A 21,339-nucleotide genomic window follows, 5' to 3' on the forward strand; every position below is an offset into this window, starting at 1 on the left:
GGGCTGGAGCCCCAGCCTTTCTGCTGAGCAGGACTGGCTGAGTGAGCGATGGCCTTAAATACCAGCCCAGAACTGGTTTCCATGGAGCTTCGCAGGAAACTTATTTTCTGAGGGAACATGTAGTTCTGGCCTCAACTCCTGGGGTACTGACGATCTGCTTCTCAAATCTAACCAGTGCTCCATCCAGCATTCTTGAAAGTTCTAGGCCCTTCCCGGTGGGGCCCGTTCCCTGGCGAGTCAAGGCCCAAGGCTGGCACCAGGTGTTTCTGTTTAGTTGGTTGAAATTCTGGGGCTGAGCCTGATCATCCTCTAACACAATATTTCTCTACTTTAGCTGCATGGTAGAAACATCTAGAAAATTTGAAAAAAAGCAAACCCATGTCTTGCCCAACTGAGACTAATAGAAACTAACTCTTTCAGGGTGAGGCTTTGGCTTCCGTGGTTTTCAAAGTTCTCCACGTGATTCTGACCCACAGCAAGAACTGCTTTTGCCAGAAAAATAGGACAATGTGAAGAGAACCCTCACCTAAATTAAGGAAGCTTTGAGATTTCCAGGGAAGATGGAAGACTGAACAAATGCAGGAAGCCTCCGTCTTGCTCTGAAAACACACGTATGCTTGGTGAAGTATAATGAAATGGGAAAGAGAAAGAGAAGTTTCCATGAGCCACATGAAACGAAAAGCCAGACTGAGGTGTTGTGCGTCTTGAGAGCAGACAGTCTAGACCCAGTGGATCGGGTGTCCAGGGGGTAGACTTTGGCGGTGGCTGCGATGCGTCTGAGGACAGCTGTCCCGGGTGCAGGGCTCTCAGAGCCACTGGACTGTGATGGGCAGCGAACTGGAAGCCCTTCTCATACCTCCTGGGTATCAGTGAGCCTTGAGATGCGAAGGCTGCCCGAGGAAAGGGAGGCACGCCCTGTAACGGCTGAGGTTGATTCCGCCCCTGCCGGATGCGCACTGGGGGCAAAGACAGCCTGATTTAAAGGAAATGAAAAGAGTCACATTTCCCACATGTAGGTTGGTATCTACAAATCCCTCCATCCCTGTTATAGGAGAAGAGGCTGCAGGTGTCCACAGGGAGGCTGTTACAGCATCGGTGTGACTTTGAGGCCAGGCCCTGCAGTGCGGTGTGTGTGTGCAACGTTAACTCCAGCTCACACACGAGGCGTGATGAGATGTCGTGACGCAGCTAACGACATACTGGTGCAGCGCCCACGTGAGAAGTGGCTTTACCAGGTAATCGGTATTTAAAATATTATCACTATCTGCCTATTTGCTAATTAGGATAAGGGACCTTACAGTGTTGTGTCTGAGTGAAATGACTGATTCTGAAGATTGACGATTTATTAGATATATTGTACGAATGGCATCATTCCTACGTGAAGGAGGCAGATGAATCTGGCAAGATGGATACAGCTTTCAGTGACCAGAGCTCCCTGGGTCTTTCGTTGTCCCTCCCTGTCGCCTGATCTGAACAGAGGCCAGGCTGGTCCTGGCATTAGTACATCCCTGCATCTGTGGCTTCCACGCCAGGCCAGGTCAGGGCAGTGTCTTGGCCTACAGAGCAGGCTGGTAGTCAATAATACATCATTGCTTGTTGCATGAGTTTGGTCTGAGCCTTGCATGCATTGTAAAACACCACCTGTGGGAGGCAGGAGGGTGGGGCGTTTAGCTATCACTTAGCTCGAACCATGGGAGCGCACCGAAGCACTGACATTAGGGAAGTGGCCGGATTTGCAGAGAGGCATTCTCATGTCAGTGCAAACCTCAGGACCCCACTGCTTAGCAGCCGCCTCCCAGGTAAGCTCACCCTCCCCCACACTAAGGAGTGGTGGGAAGGGGGACTCAGGAGCCCTGGGCTCCAGGAAAGGCCCCCTAGACCTTGCTGGGGACTATCACTTGACTTTGGGTTTTGGCCTAGTGGCCAAATTCTGACCTTGTCCCTCATGACCAAAGGCCTCACACCCCAGAGCAGAAGCTCTCTCGTCTCCTTGAACCTGGCGTCCTGGCGTTCGCGCCCACGGATAGCCTCACTCCTCCAGGGCTGGGCTTTGGGTTGCTTTTACCAGTCTCCGGAGCCTGGAGCCCAGATCCGAAACACCGTGCCACGTGGCCAGCCCAAACCCCACCTGCAGGCTTCCCTAGGCCAGCCGGGCGCCTGCCTTTCTGCTATTGCCTGGAGTGGAACCGCCTGAGTGCCTCCCTTGTTTTGAGGATTAAATGACTACCTCCCTGGCAAACAGGGAGCACTATAATTTGCTGGTCAGTTTCTTTCAAAATTGGCACGTTTTGGCAAGTTCCTCAACTCTCAGTGCCTCAGTTTTCTCATCTGTAAACGGGATAGTAATAGTGCCTACCTCCCAGGGTTGATGGAAGAGCTGGGTGCGTTAACAGAGTGTAGTGGTTTAAATGGCGGTCTCCAAAAAGGTATGGCCATGCAGTCATCCCTGGAACCTGTGAACATGACCTTGAAAGGCAAAAGAGAGAGGAAGAGCGTATCCTGGGGTATCTGGGTGGGACTGAGATGCAGTCACACGTGTCCTTACAAGACACACAAAGAAGAAGGAGGCGGCGTGGCCACCAAAGCAGCGATTGGAGAGATGCGGCCGCAAGCCCAGGACCATCTGGGGCCACCAGAGGCTGGAAGAGGTACGGGCCAGATTCTCCCTGAGAGTCTCCAGAGGGAATACGTGCGCACCCACACCGCCGTCTCAGACATCTGGCCTCCAGAACTGGGAAATTGAAGACATTTCTGTTGTTTGAAGCCACTCAGTTTGGGGTACTTTGTCACAGCAGCCGCAGGAAACTAACACACGCACATAACACCCAGGCTCACAGTAAGCACTTGTTTTATTAGTCAGTTTGTTCCAAAGGGAAGGATGCCTGTTCGAATGAGGTTGTTGGTTACAATACTTCAGAAGTGACGTTCCCAGCCAAGAAGTTAGGTGCCCTGAAGGGTGAACTAAAGGGGTGTATTTGAGGGAGAAAATGAGATGGAGTTCTGCAGAGCAGCAGGCAAAACTTGACTTCAGCTTTAGAATGGAAACTGATTATCAGTTATAACTGTACAAACAATAGGAAAATAAAAACGTAGTCTGGTAAAGTGTGGATCTTTAATAGTCCACATGGGCTCTGGCTGGCCAAGGCATCGGGGTACACTTCCATTCCTTCATCCTGTTTCTCTGAGTGGGATGTACACTTGGATCTCATAGCAACACGTGATCCTATCTGGGTTTTTGGACAAGTTGTTCCCCCCCATTACACAGCTTTGAATTCCTCAAGTACCTGCTGAGTTTTAACCTGCTCGTATTTTTTTTAACTCAAGGAAAATATACTTGCGCCAGTGAGAGGCGTTTGATTTGGGGACAGTCCACTGCCAAACTCTTGTTCCTGAAGCCTCCACCAGGAATGCCCAGATGTCCCCTATGCCTCTCAGAGAACATGGGGCAAGCGGTCAGACAGCAGGAATTATGGCTGTGAGACCCTGAGAAATGCAAGTGTGGGTGGGCTGCTCTGATGGCCAGAAAGAGACAGGCGACCGGATTCCTCCCTGCCAAACCACCCTGACTTTGCCCTTCTTCGCCTTTTGATTTAGGAAACACTAGTTAACAGAGAGGCCGAGAGGATGTGGCATTTTCTATTTGGCTACTTCTGCTCCTGGGTCATTAAGATTCTCAAAGCTGCCCCAACCCTAGGCCACGATACACAGCGTTTCTCCCAGTAACTTTCTTAGGTCTGATCTGTTAGAAATCGTGGTCATTCTATCTGCTCACTCTGTGCTTTGGGACACGGTGGTTGTGAGCCACACGTGGCTGTTTAAATGTAAACTAATGGAAATTAAATCAAATTCAAAAGTCAGCTCTGCTGTCACATGGCCACATGGCCACATATCAAGTGCCAGCTGGCCATATTGGACAGTGCAGAGAGAGAACATTTGGATCACTGCAGAAAGCTCTATTGGACAAGCATGTTCTGGTTATCCAAGACATAAGTCGAAAGTGTCAGGTTAGGACGGATTGACCAGGAAACCTGCATTCTCGTTGCCTTCAACTTATGAACACCGCAGGCACCTGCAGGGACCACACCTAAAATGCACACACCACACCTTGTGAAAATTCTAGTAATCATCATGTCACTTTCCGTGTGTCTTTTGGAGGATGGTATTTATTGTAAGACATCATTTTTATTAAATACACTGTAGTACAAGAGACTTTCCGTGTCAGGTTGAGAGAAGCTGGTCACATGATTTACAAACGAAACTTTTTTTTTTTTAACACTGATATTCTGGTGTCACTTTGAAATCAGCCAAGATGCAGTGGGTCTTAATAAAGCAATGGACCTCAAAACAGATTGCAAAACAAGAACCAGTAAGTGTCAGCACAGAGACGTCACATTAAAAGGAAAATAAAGCAAATAAAAAGAGTTTCAAATACCAGGTCACAATTTAAGGGGCGATGTAACTTCAGAGAGATATTGACGTGTGCGTGTGTGTGTGTATACGGCCTGGATATATACAAACATCTCTCCACGTACAGAAGCAAATGCAGAGAGTGCCCACATCTCTAGGCAGATTTGTAAGTGATAGGTAATGATCATTGAATGCAGGGAGCAATATTTCACCATAATTTACCATTTGTCAAGGGATTCTATAGTTAAAAATCCACATTTAATTTAAAGACCTTGTATTGAAAACATTTCCAGCTGTTTTATACATTTTTAAAGCAATAGTAAGATATACAAGCTGCAAGATGGAGGCCTTGACATTTCATTTTCTCCAGATTGTTTTCCCCAGTTCCAACCTGTAGCAATTAGCAGCTTTTATCACGCTTGCTTCCGTGTGTTGGACATTCAGCCAACCTTCACTCAGGATCACTGTCATTGATGCACAGAACAAAGAAAGAAAGCGAACCCAGACCTGGCCTAGAATGCATAGACTGAAAAAGATGACATCCTATGTTTTCCCATTTCGTCTCCTGAGACGTATGTTGAGATGGCAAAAGAGTTGCTTGGTTGCTGTTGTGAAATTCACAGTGTTTTGCCTGCAACAGATATACATATATATGTATTTTTTTGCTTTGCTTTGTGTTTGTGATGAATGGAGCAAATATATATATATATGAATAAATAAATACATAAATAAATAAAGGTAAGAGAAAAAAGAAGAATAAAATACAAACACGAAGGATATTCGAGAACCTTTGACTTGTAGCAGCAGTGGCTCATTCCGGCCCCGACGACAAGGAAATACCCCTTCGTGTGCTGTGGCGTCTGACTTCCCACCCCTCAAACCCCGAATTCTTTAGAAAACCGTCTGCTCCCTCAGCCTCGAAGCCTCCGCATGCCATCATTACGGATTGTGAAAAAACTGCTTGAACTGCATTTAACCACCTGAGAAGCTGGGTCACTGGCCATCCTCCTGGTGAGGTTTTTCTGCAACAGGGATATAGGGCCAAACTGGAGCTCAGCATTGGAAACAAAAATCCTCACGTGGGGAGAAAAGGAGAGAGCAAGAGAATGGAGGGCGTGTGTGTCTGTAGTCACTGATTTAATTAGATATACAATTGAATGTTACTGGCATTATAGAAGGCCCAATTTACAAAAGGAAAAGTGAAAAAAAAACAAAAACGTCTATTCCCAACCAGGGGACTCTGTTGTCATGGCTCTTTGCAAAAGACAGCATTTCACAGCATCATCTCTTGCATTCCGCTAGGATGCGGGAATTCCTAAGAGTCGCTCGCCTTGCGGTGGGGTCTCGGATTCTCACCCTGGGCCTTCAAGACTGGGCTCACGACCCTCCAGTTCCCTTCGGGAACCTGGACTCCGAACACAAGGGCAAAGGGAGGACAAGGTGAGCATAATGCCAATGTGCAAAGGGATTTTTTTTTTTAATTGATTTTCCTTTTTCTGGACCTTTACATAAGGAGATCTATTTCAGGCTGCATTTGCCTTTGCAAGGAGCCAGCGAAAGGACTCAAGGTAGTGGGATGGCTTTGATTTGGTTGTTTTGGGAAGCACATTATTTAAGATATGTCTTCCACCCATGCAGTACCGCAGAGAGTTGAAAAGTGTGATGTAGTCCTACCCACGTGGAAAATGGAAGCACTAACAGCAACATGACATTAAAAAGGTTTGGTTATTTAGCAGCTCTTAAGCAAATGATCCATTCTGCACCCTACTTAGAACCATCCCTATTACTGTGCGCCTATAGACTTATACATAAGCTCACAAGCACACCACACGTTTGTCTGTGTATAAATCAAGTATTTATAACACACATACAAATACGCGAAGCTCTCACAGGTAGCGTTGATGTGAACACATGATATGAATTCTGATATGATCTTTTCTGGCACAGCTCACAATGTTTCCTAAATAAGCCTGATCATGACCTTGGCTCAGTGTACAGGGATTCAGCTGAAGCTATGAGCAGGAGTGCACATCACCGTCTCTCAGCTGTCTGTCATCTCACGGACTGCATTCTGTTTCTCATGAATTTGTTTGCGTGCTTTCCCTTCTGGACTAGGGTCTTCAGCAGATCGAATCGTGAGCTTCAGAGTCAGAGCACCTTGATTAAGTCCCAGTGGGGCCTGGAGGGGTCTAGCATGCCATTTAACTTCTCCAAGTCTCAATTTCCTCACCTCTGAAAAATGGGATTCGTTTGCCAGCGTATGTGAAAAGTGTTTGGAAAACTCTTCGACAATTTATAAATGGAAACAACCGTCAGGCTGAGTCTGGGCTAGAGAATTAGGTTTGTCACCACTCCTGTTGTGTTTAATGAATGTGATGTACATTGCAGAATGAAGATGCCCCTTCTCTTAAAAAAAAAAAAAATCACAAGAGCACAAGAAGAGGGGATTGTGGAGGAACAGGGATGGATACTTGAAGCTAGTTTTTGGTTCATTCGGCTACTTTAAAAGCAATCTGGGATTCCTTCAATGCGAGACGTCTCTGAAATCAGTACATCCTCTTGAGACAGCAGAGGAAAAAAAATTAATAATAATCAGCAATATAAATAACTATAAAACTTTGCACTTGCATAGAACCTTTCATTTCAAGACCTTGAGGGACTTGTCAGAAGGTAAAGAGAAAAAGAATTTTTTTTTTTTTTTTTTTTTTTTTTTTTTTTGCTTTTTTTCCTTCAGAGGAAACCACAACACTGGGAGGGGAGTGGAAAGCTCCCCTTGCTCTCATCTGCCTTAAACAAACCCTGGCTTGAAAACTGCACAGCCCTTTCTTGAATTTGATCCCTTAGAGTATTACCTCCTTTGCTGCCTGTGAAAATAAAACCAGTAACTTGCAGCTTCCTTCCCCAGAGCAGCTCATGCAGAACGACAAACCCGTGTAGGTTTTCAGTCCTCGCTGATGGAATCTAGAAAAGTTTTGTACAAATCTGCCTCTTCTCACTGCTTCACAGGATGCCACAGTGTTTTAACAGTACCATGGGTCCTTAATAGGATATATACACGCAGGTATATATCATGGAGATATGGCTTTCGTTATATTATTATGTGTATTCTGGAGGGTTTTTTTTTTTTCCACCAACAAAAAGAACAAACGATTCAACTCCCATGTCCCATAGGCCAGCGCAGAACTTGAAAGGACTGTAGGGTTCGTCTTGTCCGGCCCCCTCCTCTTGACGGCAGATCCTACCGGATTTCCTTTTGTTCTCTGTGAATGGACACTTTTGATTTTTTGAGAACTGGCTTTCAACGCCTATAATGGAAAATATAGGTGCTCCAGTAATTAAGGGCGTAAGCAAAACCGAAACAGAGCAATTGCACCTTCAGAAACAAATATGAAATAAAGTGACATAAGTTGAATTAAAATCACTCCCTTTCCATCTGGCTCGTGTTATAAAGATGTCAAGTTAGCAAAAGTCCCCTCACAGAGGGTAGCAAGTTTTCTTGAGGAACAGAAAAATGTTTCTTCCTTGGTATAACTGATTACCCAGATAACTGTAAATTTCTAGTTAAATTTACAACCTCTTTTCGCAAAACCCGTGACTACGCCCAGAAGCCCACCTCCAAAGCTTGGTCTGGGCATAGCCTCCCACTGGCATGCTGTGCCCAATTTTTTAAATTTTTACTTTTTTTTTTTTTTTTAATGGAGTGAAGAGAACAAAACAGCATATCAACAGTGGAGTACACTTGGAATGAAACCACTCTCCCAACCAGAGCCCAGAGCAAGGTCTTGGCCCGTGTACGCTGAGCATCAATGCGTGTGACACCCCCAGGGTGGGTGAGGGTTCCTTTCCCTCGGGGATCAGTGTTGCCCTTCCCACAGTGGGTGCGTCGTGACTGAGGCTATAGCCAGGTGTCAGGGTCCATATTCGTTAAAACCCATCACCGCCATACGACCCAGAGACACTTAGACTCAGCTAATGAATTCCATTAGCTTCCCCTCGTTACTTAAGTTACGCCTTTTAGGGCTCTGCTCTACACACCAGGGGCAGGACGTCTGGGGCGGTAGTGTCTGCACACAAGGTATTAATCGACAAAGACCATGCACAGTTTTGCTTGCACAGTTCAAAGGACGGGTGGAGTGGAGGGCGGGGGTCGGAGGGAAGTGCTCTCTGACAAGTTCAATGTAAGAGAAACTTGCCTCTGAATTTGTAGCTTGTCTCATCTTTTCCAAGTCCTCGGCTTCCCATCGGACCCTGAAACGATCTCTGGACAAGAATCCACCTAATCTCAGCTGACCTTGACAAAGGCTCGGTGGACAACACTTGGAAAAACAAACCAGTGCAATCCCCATGGCTTCCAAAGGCAAGATGGTCTGAGTGCGCGACGTGCCGTCTCGCCTCCCGGAAGCCATCATTCTCTGTGCTATACTCTCGTGTTTCTGGTGATGGGAAAAGAAGAGTCCATGGCACAGAGTCTTTTTACTCCTCAGAAAGGTCCTCAGGGGAAGGTGCCGAATACATTCCTCCCAGCTGACAGTCGCTGGGTTTTTCTTAAGTTGGGACTGACGCCCGCTGATCCCAATGGGTGTCTTTGTTCCTCTCGGTTCTGCGGTTTATAATCAATCTTCTTTCTCTCCGGTTTTAATCTCCCATAGATAAAGGCTTCCCAGATTGAACACAAGTTTTCCTTTGTCATACACAGGCTTAAGCCATCCAAAAACAATAAGAACAGTAATAATCATAAATAAATAGAAGTGAATCCATAGAAACGCTCGATGTCTGTACAGCGGAAGTGACAAAGTTTTAAGTCAGATATTTGTTTTCCCTTTTTTTCATCCACATCAAAGGCAGGAATACAACAAGGCATTGTTAGTTGTGGTGGGCAACTGGCGTGTCTGCTGATATAACAAATTAGGTTTCTTAAGGCCTTTGTCTATGCAGAGTTAATAGTAATGCAGAAGCCAGATTGATTAAAAAAGAAAGGGGAAGGACTGTAAAGCAGGGGAGACGAAAAATAAATCAAGAGAAAAAAAAAAACATTAGGGAATAAACCAAGGGAGACGGAAAGAGAGAAAGAGAGAATGCCAAAAGAAGTCCATACTGTGTCTACGGATGGAGAAGGACACGTTGCTTCCTCGGAAAGCTTCTCGGGGTCTTTGCAGTGAACAACAGCAGACTGGTGGCATCCAGCGGCAGTTAGAAGACAGTCATCCTCTGGGCCCATCTGAGGAGGTGCTCTGGGAAGGACGGGTCTGGGGGAGGGCCTAGCCGAGGATGTCCAGGTAGACCGGGGACGCCTTGGCCAAGTTCTGCAGGAGGGTGTGAATGCCTTTGATGTTCCTCCTCATGTGGGGCTCCCGCTGCCAGCACCCCAGCATCAGCTCGTAGACCTCCTGGGGGCACGTTCGGGGTCGCTGCAAGACTCGGCCCTGAGTGATGCATTCTATCACCTGGACAGGCGGGAGCGAGGACAGGGTCAGGCCAGAGGGAGCACAAGGCAGGCACGGCACACATCGGGGGGGGGGGGCATTTTCAAGGGACCCACTCGGTGTTTCCTTTTTTTTTTTTCACAAGAAAGCGAACAATTGTTTGAGGTTGGTAGATCATATGGTTAATTTGATGGGTTTCTATCCAGTTTTCAAGCCACACCGATTTCACCAAATTGGTGAAGAAATAATTTTTGTCTCTACAACGCTCTCAAACCATACCCTGAAATTCCAGAGTATTTTCGTTTTACTGGCCTGAGATGGAACCTGGGTCACTTTTGTGTCAGGACGCTGACTGGCCAGGGAACCCCACGCTACAGAAATAAGCAGTCATACTGGGTTACGGAATTGGATAACAGACAGACGTGGGCCTGAAGAAGTGAGGGGCCTGATCAAGAAGTTACGCCTCAAATATAGACATATTTGCAAAAGGCTCAGAAAAGGGAAACAAAATGCTTGAGTTTCTCACTAGAAGTAAATGTTCTAGTGAAATGTGCAAAAAAGGAAAAGAAGCTTGAAACTTTACTGGAATCATACCAAAAACCTAGCTGGACTCCAGGGGTGTGGGAACGCCCACATCTGCTATTAATTTACCAGATGAGCAGCACAGAACGACTCCTCGGTCCCACCGCCAGGGAATCACAGGCATATCAGCAAACGCTGCACTTTTTCTAGAACTCCTACATTTGGACGGTGACCCTACTGAGGCCATGACATTTAGGTACAGGGCAGGCCACCTGGGAGGTGCTGCTCTCCACAGAGCCACGTGAGCCTGGGGCTCGACTTCCAGCCGAGGGGTGCCTCTCGGCGTCAGCCCTCTCGGGGTCCTGGCGCCACCCAGCACGCACCTCGTTGTTGGACAGCTGGTACCAGGGCTGTTTGCCGTACGTGAAGATCTCCCACAGCACGACCCCCAGGCTCCAGACGTCGCTCTCGGTGGTGAACTTCCGGTACATGATGCTCTCCGGAGGCATCCAGCGGATGGGCAGCATCGTGTGGCCGCCCACCTGGTGGAAAAGGGTGAAGGAGGAGGCATCACTTACCCAGAAACCAAGTTCCCACCTCCCCGCCAGGGGAAAAGGGAAAAGGTGTGTGGGGGGAGGGTATTTATAGCTCAAAGTGGTAGAGCGCATGCTTAGCATGCACGAGGTCCTGGGTTCAATCCCCAGTGCCTCCTTTAAAAAGTAAATCAATCGATAAAACCTAATTACCACCCTCCCCCCAGGAAAAAAAAAAAAAACAGAAAAGGAAAAGAAAAAAAAAGGGAAAAAAAGGTGTGGAAGGGAGATGTGGGGGATATTTTTCCCTTCCTTTTCTTTGTGTTTATTAATTTTAATTGTTTATAAATAATAAGGGAAATGAAATTTTCTTTATAACCTCAAGCCACAGAGACAGAGGGCAAAGAGTGGTCAATGGATTTTTCTCCCATTATTTGCAATTCTCTTGTTCTCAAAACTAGACAGGAGCAGAGATGATGACTGGGTAGATGTTCACACAGACACACAGACTTTCTGGTAGGAGGGTGACTTGACCTTCTAAGTAACGAGATAACTCTGACCAGGATCACACACAAGTAGAGGGTTTTGAATCTAAACAACCCCGCCGAGTGACTCTGCTTCCTTAGCAAGGACAGGGCTTCCTTCCACCTGAACGTGTTTGGAGAGCTCATAGCACTGCCTTGAACATCCTCGCCACAAACCCATTTTACATATGAGGCCACTGAGGTTCAGGTTGCTATGGACACAAAGAAGTTTGGCCTTTGACTCTGAGCTCAGACTTCCCTCTACTACAGGGCACTTCAACTGAGCTTAGTAAACAGAAGTAAAGAAATAAGAATGGTTTTCAAAAAGCCCATCTTAGTAAAAACACCAAGGCTGTGGCATTAGCTGGCAACAGCATTAACACAGGCAGAGAAAACTGTGACCAAAGGGACTTATTTATGATTTCCTACTTCCTGGAGGAAAATTTAAAATTCCGTATATATTCAGTTTTGTAGCCTGTAGAGTCTCTGATTTTAAAACCAAGGTTGGATCTCTGCCCAGTAGCCCGATGGGTGGCAGGTCCCACTGTCCACAGTGGTGAACCCCAGCACTTACCAGCCCAAAGGTCGTGCTGACACCGGGGCAGAAGGTGAGCTTACCGACAGCAGGAATCCTACTTCACCGACAGCTCTCGGCCCCTGAGTTCTGAGACTAACGCCACATAGAGTTTCCGCCCAACTGTAAATCTCAATATCCATTTCTGACTCACTGAGGGAAGGAAGTGCACTAACAGTGCCTGAAAAATGCTGCTCAGCTCTGGAGCCCAAGGAGCAGCGAGTGTCAGAGACGTCTAATTTGCTTGGTGATTTCAAATGATGCTCTTAGCATCAAAGAAAGCACGTCAGTGAAAGGGTGCTTTCCTCCCATTCTTCTCTGTATGAGAATCCAACTCTGACAAGAGACATAACTTGTTGGCTCAGGGTTAAGATGCCTCCATATCTTTACTGCTCAGCTTGGAATGGACCAAAAGCTCCTGCGCTAAGTGCAGGCTCGTTGCCTTCCATCAGCTTTCAATTTCCTCACTCACCCCTCCCTCCGCGGGGACAGGTAGTCACTGTTCAAGGAGCACAGACTTCCCTCATGGAACTGCTCAGACATGCCTGAAGGTGGTGGCAACACTCACCATCACGGCTGATACTCAAAACACAACCTGGGTGACACAGGCACTGACCAGAAGGGATGCTGGCGGTCACACTGGCACAGGCTTATTGGCGTGTTTCTGGTAGGATGGATGCCTTCCGGGCTCACAACCCAGTAACGCCACATACCCCGGACTTCGGGAAAGGAAATCTGCTAACACACAGGGAGTTCCCTACATTTTCAGATACTTACAAACACTCAGGGCACCCAGGTGGAATGGTCCCCCAGTGCTGGCAGCCTGCATCCAGCACCAAGGAGAGGCTTTACTGGCAGTGCAGGGAGCTACATGCTGCAGAGTTATGTGGAGTGAGAGGTCTCTGCTCAGGTTTCTAGTGAAAAAGACATCGTTACTTCTTTTATGGGAATAGTGAAATAAGTGAAATTGAAATACTGAAATTAGAACTGGAAAACTATTGAGATTAGATCATATACCCAGATATATGATCAACATATAGTTAGTCTGTGGGAGTAGAAAGAAGACTGGGCGGGACATTAAATTGTTCTTTTGGATATGGGGCCCTCAAAGTATTACGAGCTAGCTCTCCATGCATGCTCCTAGGTCAAATGTGTCAAATACGCCATAATCTGTAACCCTCTTCATTTCCTGGAGATTTATAATGCACACAATTCCCTTGAAGTGTCTCTGGAGTTTGGCAGCAAGAACAGATTTGCCTTTAACTTAGTGAGTTAAACTAATTTTAATGTGTGTTTGTGGGGGAGAGGGACAGCGATCAGGAACCACTTACATACGCTCCTAGAACCAGACATGAAAAACCCACTTCGGGACATGTTAACCCTTGGAGACCCCGGGTTCTCCATCTTTTTTATGCCTTCTCAGCTGCGGTGCAGTGGACAACATTCAACTCATGACATTAGCAGGGGGGCAAAAGGTACAAATTCCCAGTTGCAAAATAAATAAGCCTCGGGGATGTAATGTACAGCATGGTGACTATAATTAATAATACTGTATTGCATATTTGAAAGGAGACCCTGGAAGTTTTCATCACAATGAAAAAACTGTAACTATGTGAGGTGACAGATGTTAACTAGATTTATCGTGCTGATCATTTTGCAATATATATGAATATCAAATCATTTTGTTGTATACCTGAAACGAATATAATGAATGTTATTACTATATTATAAAATAGATAAACAGCAAGGACTGACAGGGAACTGTGTTCAAATTCTTCTAATGAGCTGTAATGGAAAAAAATCTGAAAATATATGTATGTCTGTATAACTGAATCGCTTTGCTGTTCACCTGAAACTAATATTGTAAATCGACTACACTTCAAAAAAAAAAAAAGAATTAAACAAAACAAAACAAAACCTCTGGGTTCCAGGGCATACTCCATCGCGCTATTTCCCAGTTCGGTCATCTTGACTAGGGCCCTAGTTTTCCCAGCTATGTAATCTGGGCAGCAATATATACCTCCCAGGGTCATCACCAGCTAAATATTTAAGCAGACAATATCTGTGAAAGCTCTTTATATGTGTTAATGCCTTGAACGCTTTCTAGGTGTTGCTTCTTTCTCTGCAGCCATTATTATCTTATTTTCTCGATAGGAGGCAGTCATTCTGGAGCCATGGAAGAGCCAGCGCGACGCCTCTTCCACACTACCCCCTCCACAGTGACAAGTGCTCTGGGGTCCCCTCTGATTACAACACCTACTCTTCCGGGTCCTCTGTCCTGTATTGCTGATGACCCAAGAGAAAGCTCTTGTGTCCTTCAAAGGAGAGAAAAAAAAAAGATTCATATTTTGATTTACATGTTTTCCCAGCTGATCATTTACTTTCCGCCTGCAGTCTCTTTGGGACAGATTTTTCACTCAATTCTTTCAAGAATCCCCTCCGGGATTTCACACATGCTGTTACAAATAATGCTTTCCTTGTTCTGATGTCAAACGGCTGAGTGGTGGGAGACTCTAATAAAAGTTCAGGCAGGGTTCACAAGTTTTCTGAACCCGTTTAGAACATTTCTGAACATTTCTTTTGCAGCCCTTTCTCAGGATTTAGGAGCATGTCACAAAAGTTGACCAAAAAATAAAAATCTGAAAAAGAGAGAGAGCATGCCACCATTGTTACAAATTATTGTCACATTCCAGACACAGTCACTGGATGGTTTGGGAACCTCACAAAACCACATACTCTGAGGCAACAATCACAAAGAGGTATTTGTTTTGTATTGTGTGACTTGGCAAGTTGCCCTCACACTGTTGCTTAAATATTTGTGAGATGGAATGTGACCCCAAATATGACACCAGGAGTCAGGACTGCTGCTTTGACTGCCAGCTATGCCATGGTGCCAGGAGAGACTCTCCAGTGATCAGCTTGGGTTGGGCACATGCCTTCACTCACCTCACCGGAAATGAACCGATGCCACGTGGGAAATCCACTTCGCTGGGGAGCTGACTTGGACTGGCGACTTTTATTTTCCTCACCCCGAGACTGGGGGTCTAGTTCTCTAATTACCCACTTGCCACCACTTTGCCACCATAGTCTTCTGCCAACACATAGCAGTTTACCTTTACAAAGAATTTCTACTCAATGATTACCCAATAATTACCCTCTTGGGTAGACACTGGCTTGCCTTCATGTTACAAGTAATGCCCCCCAAATTCAGAAAATTTAAGTAGCTTACCCCACTGGACATCTTGTACTCGCTCAGATGGGTCACTCTGGGTTTCTGGCTTCTGCAATCTCCACTGTATTCAGCCAGCAAACTTCGCTGTGTCTCCTCACCCAGGCCAAACCCACTCATGCCTCTTGGAAAGTTTGATCTCCCCTTTTTAGACCTTCTGGGAGGTCTCCTAAAGGCAAGCTCAAGTTCCACCGCTTCCAGGAACTCACCCTCCCTGCTACAGCTCAGTGATGATTCTAAGCCCCGGGAAGCCCAGCACCCTTTAGTGCAGCTCTGGTAACACTGCAGGCACGCTCTGGCTTTGCTGATGGAGCACACGGCTCAAGAAGGATGGGTGCTCATCAGTTACGTCTAGCAGGGCATCAGGGTGCTGGTTGGCAAGCAGACCACGTCTTCGAGTTCCTTCTGAGTGCTGATATTTGGGGAGGAATTCTCAATGTGTTCCTTGCAAGAGATCCCTGTTCTCTACCTTCCCATCCATCCTCCAATAACTTCTCTCTACTCTTCATACAACAAAACTTAGATTAAATAGGTGGGAACTGGCTCACCAAATTGATACTCAAATAAACCATTCAATAAAAGTCAAAACTTCTTAATAAAATGCAACCAAAATTACTGGGGTTCACACAAAGTATAAAGGTTCTCGAAGTTGTGTGCGAGATCCCATTCAGTCCTCGGTTTATCATCTGTACAGTAGATGGGGGTGTTTATGGTGCAGACCTGGGGCTATTCGATCTGGGAACGAAGTTTAGGGAGATGTCACAATGCATACAATGAGGGAGTATTGCACTACAGATGGTGACTAGCATCTCATATCCTCTGAGGCTACAGAAAAAGGACTGGGACTAAAGAAGGAAGTTAAACCATGAAAAAGAAAAGGATGGGATGGCCATCAGGGCTGCTAATCATTGCAACCTGCTTAAATCAGCAAAGCTAATGAGAACAGTGTCTGAGGCCAACAGCCAAAATGAAATTCCATAGCACCTGAAATAAATCAAGTTGGGGAAAATAATGAATTCTGTTTTAAAAACATATCAAAATAGAACAGTGGGGGTTTTTTTTTTTTTAGCTCTTAATGTTTATTTCCAATGCACTTCATAATTTTGATGGCGATGTGTATAGGATGATCTGGTTCAAAACAAAAATAGCAACTGTGCTCTGTTAAAATGCCTGAGCGTCCTTTAAACCTACCTGTTTGAAAGGTGTTAAGGTAATAATTAACCCTGGAAGGAATACTAAAAGGCCCTTGGTGAAACTGTCTTGTGTCATAAATCATTGATTTTATTATTTTTAAATCACATTGGGCATATATAGTCAGTTCAACTACAGTATTTATTTTTTTACCCAAGAAATACTCTTTGGGTACATACACTTTGGTCACTAGGCTGTAAATTGTGGAAATTTCCCATGGCTTAACAAACAATACGATTTACTTTTTGTACAATGGAAAACTAGGATTTGGGAAAGTCGAGGAACTTGGTGAGCAACTGGAGACGTGCACTGGTGACCAGCAGTGCTGAAGACAGCTCTCCATCCCACTACCACTCACCTTGTACAAATATACAAAGCAGCTTTGTCCCTGTTACAAGTTTATGAGGAATGCACAACCCAATTTCTAGGTGCATCGGTTGACAAGAGGGGCGGTAACAAGCTTAGCTCACCTCCTCCTGTTGGACTTCACATAAGAGGCATCGACCATCCTCCTGGCTCCCTCCTTGTCTTCTCTTCTCTTACGGCATCCGTATCCGTTCCTCTCTGTGTGGACCCTCCCAGTCCATTCCCGATTCCCATTCCCTTTCTTTGAGGCTCCTCTCAAAGCTCACTTGTCCAGTCCCATTTCAAATACCAACGTTGCCTTTCGTCTTGGCCGATTATTTTATCTTCCCCCAAAGGTCATGCTTATGCTCCTCACAGCTCGTCCTCCATCCACGGCGATGCCTAGTCTCCCCTCCGTGTGTATGGGAGGCATGGGGGCGGGCTGGAGGCTTTCTGTGGGTCCAAAGCGAATGCCTAGCTGGCTTTGAAAACGCTGGTGATTTAAAGATGAGTAATGCTAATCTGAGACCTTCGAAACCCAAGTAGCAAAGACCAGTGATGCCTGGGAGGCCACTTCCAGCTTGTGGTATTTACTCAGTGAGTGAGTGATAACTTGTTCGGAAGCCAAACATTTTACTCCCTTAGAAACACACAGGCCAAAGAGAAAACCCCATTAAGAGATGATTAGCTGTCAGAGGCTTTCGGCCGCATTAAGTATTGAAGAAGCTCCTAGACCTCCTTGTCACATCCTACACCAGCTTGCTTGGTTTCAGCAGTTTCTCCTGATCTGTTCCTTAAAAATTCATGATAGCTGTAAACTTTAAGAATAGCTGGACCTTATTTACTTATTTATTATGTTTTACATCTGTTATATGAAGTTAAAAAAAAAAGGAGAGAGAAACAATTTATGCAAAATACTTTCCTTGGAGAACCTGGAACCATTGTGGTCAGACTGTGGGCTCTTTCTGACCACATCCAGGAAGATCAGAACTCTCCTATTATGAAGAGTGATGGGGTGCTTCCGTGACGTGTGGCTACCAAACCAGGGGATGCTTCATGGGAAGTGATCCAGACCTTCCTGCCTTGCCTAGAAGTCCTGAATGAATGCAGCTCCATGAACGCAGTCATGAATGGATGCAGCCAGGAGGAGCGTCGGTGACAGCCTGGTCACCCTCTCTCTTACAGCAGGAAATGATTATCGCTCCACCTAAAATTGCTGTTATTTGCAGTCTGGATAAATCTTCCATTATCTTTTACTATGATCTGGTCATAGACATAAGGGTTGGGACTTGGAAACTTCAAGCTAAGTGCTTCTGAATTAGTCAAGAGACAGGGTGCTAGACCTCATTGCTAGCAATATTTTTGTGAATGCTTTTTCTATTGAGAATTGATTTGGTCTCTATTCTACCATAAATAATAATATGAATAATGACAATAATAATAATAGTAGTAGTCATATTGATGGTCATAATACCTCATGTTCGCATACTTTTTTTTGCTTTTTCACAGCATTTCACATCCATTCATTCTATAATAATTGTACCTACCTCAGAATATGATTGTGAAGATTCAATGAGTTGATATTAGAAAAATTCTGGGATGCCAGCATGTGAGGCCATTTATATGACATTCTTAAGAAGGCAAAACTCCAGGTCTAGAAAACCTACGGCTGTCAGGGTCTGGGAATTGTGGGGGAGGGGCTTGTCTTACAGAGGCGTGAGGGAGTTTTGGGGGGCGATGGCAATATTCTACATCTGGATTGTGGTGGCAGTTAAATGACTGTGTTTGCCAAAACTCAGAACCGTACCTTAGAAAAGGTGATTTTTACAGCATGTAAGAAAACCCTCAGGATAACCCCTGGTATGTAATAAACATGCAAAACAGATTAGCTAAGGTGTTGCTATGCTAAGTATCTGCATCTCCAGTGAGCCCCTGGGGTAGGTCAGGCATGTTCTTTTATCTAATTTAAGAGATGAAGAATCTCCAGGCCCAGAGGCAAAGTGGCCTGCCGACCACACCGCTTAGCAGCGGCAGAGTCCACAGCAGGGCCCATCTCTCCAGACGCACGCTGCCTCGAGTCCGACGTGGAGTCAGACGCAGGGATAGCAAAGTGTCTCTGCGTTAGTTGGCTTGGGCTGCCCTGACAAAATCCCATAGATGGGTGGCTAAAACAACAGACATTTATTTTCTCAAGGTTCTAGAGGCTAGAAGTCCAAGATTAAGTCTCCAGTCGGTTCAGTTTCTGCTGAGAGCTCTCTTCCTGGCTTGCAGATTACCGTGTACAGCTCACATGTGTGCAGAGAGAGCATGAGCTTCTGATGTCTCTTCTTACAAGGACACTAACCCTATTGGATTGGGGCCCCACCGTGTAACCTCATTTAACCTTAATTACTTCCTCAGAGACCTTAGTTTTAAATGTAGCCACACTGGGGGTAAGGGCTTCAAAATCTGAATTTGGGGAGGACACATTCAGTCCATAACACTCTCCTGTCAGGACTGCCCCTTCTGATTCCAGTGCACTCTAAGGAGCAAGAACAGCTCCGAACACTAGGAGCTGGGCAATTCTGGTCCAGATGCAAATCTGTGGTCGTCTGCCTGCATTTTCATGTCACCAAGTGAAGGCTCGACGCCACTGCTCTCTTCCCCACTCAGGTAACTCTCGATGGTTTCCCTATTATCACCTGGAGCTTATCAGATGGCTTAAGCCTGCCACTGTTCCACAGCCGTCCCTCGACTGAGTGCATTTCCAGGGCAAACCTTAGGGCAGCCTCAGTCCTCAGCCTGTCCCCCAACTCCACCCCAACTTCCCCGGGGCAGCTAAGGGAGAGCGAGCAGACCCTGGAACCCCCTAGGGACATGTGGAGCTTCCTGGACTCTGTGTCACCTCAAGTGACATCCCCCATGGGTCTGGCTGTCCCCTGCTTGTGCACTGTACACAATTTAAAGAGCCAAACGCTCCAGTCTTAGAAGTGATTACAGTCTCACTGCATTTTACATTTGCTCTCATCAGGAGCAAAGAGGTCTTCCCTCAGTGAAGCTGAAAACTTCAATCACACCCATGTTTAAGAACCACATTGGGATGCTGAAACAAAGATTCTTCATTTTATCAGCAAAGTGAAATTAGACAGTGACAACGCCCCTCCCTGATCCTCTGACCGCCTCCCCCCTCCTCCCGCCTCCGACCCTCATGCCTTTTGACGGGGAGTTTTCTGAGTGGGTCCCGGGAGGGCGAAGCATTTGGAAAGAAGGAAGGCAGCATGCTCCCTGGCCTGTGGTGACCGTGGGTCTGCAGGGCCGGGCTGCGCATTTCAACTCTACACGTTTCATCGAGCTGCCATTATCTCAATGTTCAATATTACTGAGCTCTTGACGGCCTCCTGAGCTTTGTGGGTTTTAACCCAAGAGATCATCTGACTCTTCAGTGTTTGAGACCAAAAGCACTGCCTCCCTTCAGAGTGAAAAGCCCACAAGGACTGACATGTGACGAGCAAAGACAGCCAGGAAAGCAGGTGCGGTATGTATTTGTGTCACTGTCTCTGCTGAGGTGGCAGCATTCTGTTGGTTTAGTACCGACACTTGAATGTGAAATTGTTTCTATGGAAATAATTCAGAAAGGCTGGTATTCTGGCGAGCTTTTAGTAAAGGAAGAAATCAGTGATTTGCTAACAGAGTAGGAAAAAAAAAAAAAAAGCTCCTCTGTACCAGCTGTGATTACTGTGGTTCCTGCTGCTCTGGATGCAACAGGTCCAATAAGTGACAGATCGAGTTTCTGGATGGACCCCTCAGAGCAGCCCCGCCATTAACCCCAGCTTGTCAGTTAACACTGAGGACCCTGCCACGGTGGACACTCCACTGTTAACCTGAGCTGAGGACTTCATGCACCAGAGCCAGTTAAAAGTGAACAAGGTTGTCTTCCTTTCCAGTTCATTCTGATACAAACACTGCTGTGTGTCCGCATGAGTATAACATTGATGGGGAATCGCTCTCTCCAGGGAGCTCTAAACGCCCACCTGTCCTTTTCTGCTCTGTCTGGGATATATGGGATGCGTAGAGATTGTGACTTGGTTACAAAGGACATTGTGATTTCTTATGATGCTTGTGAGAGCTAAGAAATCATGTACCTCAAGTACCTCAATTACTGAGCCCCTATGCTGTGTGCCATACTGTGTGTTAAAGGCATTACCTACAAACTCATTTTTCTCGTACCTCTTCCAATACACCTACAGATAAAATACACCCATAGAAAGTGCACATATTACGAGAGCAGTTGTTTTGCAATGGTGAGACTGGAACTCCAATTCTGACCAGCAGCTCTCCTGTGCAGAGCGAACAGTGAAGAGTTGCTAACCCCAGCAGCTCAGTGTGAGGGAAAACCAGTGTGCTGTCGCTGGGTGCCTCTCAAATCATTTCACCAAAGCACCCACAACTGCAGAAAGAAGTAAAAGACCAGGAGACCAGGGTGTGGGGAGGAACTGGGGCCACATCTACCAGTCTAGCCAAGGTGCTGATGGCAGCTGTGGAATTTCTTTCAAGTCTTGTTTTTCATATTTAACATCTAATAGAATTGTTACATTCGATTCCACAGTGCATT

General features: G+C 46.0%; 1 protein-coding gene across 3 annotated transcripts in view; it reads right to left on the reverse strand.

Moving 5' to 3' along the window:
• Nucleotides 1–4,145: 4,145 nt before the first annotated feature.
• NTRK2 (neurotrophic receptor tyrosine kinase 2) overlaps nt 4,146–21,339 on the reverse strand; it is a 327,597-nt gene continuing 310,403 nt past the window's right edge. For all 3 annotated transcript variants that reach the window (XM_074363095.1, XM_074363094.1, XM_074363096.1), the window contains exons 19-20: nt 10,736–10,894; nt 4,146–9,851 (exon numbers count right to left, since the gene is read on the reverse strand). In XM_074363095.1, the coding sequence (XP_074219196.1) occupies nt 9,666–9,851; nt 10,736–10,894 (345 nt within the window). In that variant the 3' untranslated portion in view covers nt 4,146–9,665. The remainder of the gene's footprint in view (nt 9,852–10,735; nt 10,895–21,339) is intronic.

Source organism: Camelus bactrianus, chromosome 4, assembly GCF_048773025.1.
Source record: "Camelus bactrianus isolate YW-2024 breed Bactrian camel chromosome 4, ASM4877302v1, whole genome shotgun sequence".
NCBI lineage: Eukaryota > Metazoa > Chordata > Mammalia > Artiodactyla > Camelidae > Camelus > Camelus bactrianus.